The sequence below is a fragment of the Gobio gobio genome, assembly GCF_949357685.1.
Source record: "Gobio gobio genome assembly, chromosome: 20".
In the NCBI taxonomy this organism is placed as follows: Eukaryota; Metazoa; Chordata; class Actinopteri; order Cypriniformes; family Gobionidae; genus Gobio; species Gobio gobio.
Genome location: NC_137113.1, coordinates 14,997,778 through 15,001,385, shown reverse-complemented (window position 1 = coordinate 15,001,385; position 3,608 = coordinate 14,997,778). Strand labels below are relative to the sequence as shown.

The window sequence follows — 3,608 nt, the reverse complement described above, 5'->3', positions numbered from 1 at the left end:
AGTTCAAAGTGTAAAGTCACACTTAATTGCCATTTAATAATGTCATTGCCTTAGATACAAAATATCACAATATGTCATCTGCAAACAAAATGATGCAAGATCTTTTCTCAGAACTAGCTTAAATTCCTCAAAGTCCTCAAGTTCACACAGGGGTGTAAAGTAAGTAACTAATAAAGTTGTTTATCATCATAACTTGAAACGTTTCACAATTTGATGACTAAGTGCTTGTGCTAACACTTAGTTTGATTTTTGTTAATGCAATGCGATTTTGAGTGTGGATTACTTTCTGAGGTCAGTTTGCTCCATAGCCTACACATCGTCAAAGAAAAACCTTCAATGATCATTTCTTATAATGCAAGTTGCATGTTGAAATATTCTGCTACATAATGCAGCTCAAAACCAAACTGCTCAAGTACTAAGGAGCTTAAATGTTAGACACGAGTGCCCACAAGTGGACAAAGGGAGTATAACTTTAGTCAACGCTGTAGACATAGACATGCTGTGTCTTCTTGCCCATCACTCACTACGAGCGATTTTTTTCACCAAGGTCAAAATTAGGAACTCAAACTGTACTCTGGAATTGGTTACTTTCTGGAGATTAAACAACCTGGAGTCATGTATTTTTGAAAAGATTACTGTAACTGATCGATATCAGAGAGTTCCATTATTCATGTCTGGAAGATTAGGTCCCGTTACATCAATGATTATCGAATACAGTAAACCAAAGTTCACGAAAGTCCTGTGAATTGATGCACTGCTGCAGAATACACCGTTACATTACAGTGCACAGAAGAAGACATGAGCTCCAAAACACTAACGGTTCCAGCTCGTTTAGTCCGTCAGTGCGTACACAAACCTCGTCGTGTTTTTCGCGTGGATCCGGTGCGGCTGTACTATGGGTCTCCGCAAGCGGCCACGGGATCCGCTGTTCGCACCGTGGACCTCCGCAGTGACACCGTCACCAAACCCGGAGCAACCATGCGCCGAGCCATGGCCGAGGCTGAGGTCGGGGACGATGTGTTCGGAGAAGACCCTACGGTTAATGGTTGGTTAGATATTGACACGCACTGGTGTGTGCTTCTGTTTGGACAGACTCTTTTGGTACAATTTAAGAGGTTCCAGCCAGATAATTGGGATTCATCTGTTATAATCATAAAAACATATGTTATAGACGTCACATAGCTCCCACATGGTCTGGACTCTTACTGGTCTGTTTCTGTAATAGCCACGAGAGGGCGCTCACAGCAGTTAAACCAATTACAGACCCTGTTGAATAAATATTGTTCTGAATATCAGATTACTCGGGATTACATTACAAGGTGTTAAACACCCGTTTGAGTTACTTTTATGCTATTATACTTTGTCTAGACACATTGCCATTCAAAAGTTTAGGATCAGTAAGATTTTTTAGAAAGACATTAAAACCTTTATATTTAGTGAGGATACATTGTTAAAAAGTGACAGTAAAACATTTATAATGTTGCAAAAGATCACCATTTAAAACAAATACTGTGCTTTTGAAAAATATGTAGTGAATATTGAAGGTTCTGTGACTGGAGTAATGACTGCTGAAAATTCAGCTTATAAATTAGCTAATAAATTAAATTTTAAAGTATATATTAAAATATAAAATAGTTATTTTAAATTGTGCTAATATTTCACAATATTACTGTTTTAATCAAATAAATACAGCCTTGGTGAGCATAAGAGAAAAAAAAAACATTTTTGAACAGTAGTGAATCAACTAGTGACAGTCTAGTAGTCAGTGTTATTGCACAGATTTTCTATTACAATCCATGCTGTTTATACACACACACACACACACACACACACACACACACACACACACACACACACACACACACACACACACACACACACACACACACACACACACACACACACACACACACACACACACACACACACCAGTCAAAGTTTTTGGAATTCTTGTTTCCAGTTAACCTTTGACCTAAAGGCTAATGCATATTTATGTAGACAAACATATCTTACCTACCTAACTAACCTACTTGCCTATGCAGTAAAACATTTATATTATTATTATTATTATTATTAAATGGACGAGTTAGACTGAAAGAAGCCAGGTTTCACCTCAAGTTCACCTCACAAGAGAATTTGCAAATCTATTATAACACCAAAGGGTGTCTGAATAATCCTTATATATTATTAATATTATGAATTAAGAATTTTAAATGAGTGTAAAAAAAACTAAAGGAATGAACCATTTAGTTTATGTGATTTGTATTCATAAATTCAAAATTATTTTCATTTTCAAATGCAGTTATCATCTTAAAAAAGGCTATATTTCTATATTATATCTTATTTCTATATTAAAGAATTAGTATGCGTGTCCAGAGTTCAGGCAGTGTTTATATATGCAATGAAAACGGTTGTGATGTGCATTAGGAAATTATGCTTTCATACATTGCATACATTGTAATTTTCCCATTCTTTCTATAGAACTGCAGAAAATAGCTGCTGATATGTTTGGCATGGAAGCAGCTCTATACGTCCCCACAGGAACGATGAGTAACCTGATTGCAGGTGAGATTGCATGATAGTGCCCAGGGCTATTAATAAAACTTGTTTACAGTTGTCACTTGGTAAAAGCTTAGAGGTAAAATAGACGCGTGTTTTGCAGTGGCTGTGGTCAGTATCACTGCCTAAAAGCCGCCTCTGGCTATTACAATATGATATTTCAAAAACCAAATTACTTATTTGTGCTTTAGCTCACAGAAATAGCTCACAGAAATAGCTCACTATTCAAGGAATTTTGTTCTTGTTAGCGACCAGATGTTGCAGTAATGTATAACAGTAACGTACACATATGTTGTCCTCATGTTTTTTCCTTCTTCTTCTCTCAGTTATGGTTCACTGCAGAGAGAGGGGTGATGAGATGATAGTTGGAGATCTCTCTCATATTCATGTTTATGAGCAAGGAGGAAGTGCACAGGTATGAACAAATGGGGGATATATTTGTCTCTTACTTAGGCTTATATGTTCTTTGTCTCAGAACATGTTATTAGGGCCCGAGCACCGATGGTGTGAGGACTCTATTGGGATTGCTCGGTCTATTATTGTATTTATCATTCTTGCGATTATAATTATGTAAAATGTGAGGAACGTTTATTTGTGCATCCATCAATCATCATTGTATTGCATTGCATATGTTTTGCCGCCCACAATAAAAACTTAAGTGCTTTGATTCAAGCATTCAAATATAATCTTACCAAGACATATTATTCAGAGATATATAGGTACAACGAAAAGAATTTCATAAAACATTTTGGCCACATAAATATCATATATACAATTATATAAATATAGAATTGAGCAGTTTTTTTTTCCTATCGAGTGTGAGCTCCACATTCTCCTTATGCAAAAAAAAATGATATATATATATATATATATATATAGTCTAATACACTTCCATTTAAAACAATTCGATTTTTCTGATTACAATTTAATATGCCAGGATTTACAGGGTTAAATTAACTTAGTGAGGGTATGAAACGTGCTTTAAGAGAGTTTATTTTTGAAAAAGTGTCCATAGTTTAAGAAACATCCATAAACCACATTATCCGTAG

General features: G+C 35.6%; 1 protein-coding gene across 1 annotated transcript in view; it reads left to right on the top strand.

Moving 5' to 3' along the window:
* Nucleotides 1-453: 453 nt before the first annotated feature.
* Nucleotides 454-3,608, top strand: part of tha1 (threonine aldolase 1) — a 13,717-nt gene continuing 10,562 nt past the window's right edge. Inside the window, exons 1-3 of the mRNA XM_079801496.1 lie at nucleotides 454-1,045; nucleotides 2,482-2,565; nucleotides 2,886-2,974. Of these exons, the coding sequence (XP_079657622.1) occupies nucleotides 799-1,045; nucleotides 2,482-2,565; nucleotides 2,886-2,974 (420 nt within the window). The 5' untranslated portion in view covers nucleotides 454-798. The remainder of the gene's footprint in view (nucleotides 1,046-2,481; nucleotides 2,566-2,885; nucleotides 2,975-3,608) is intronic.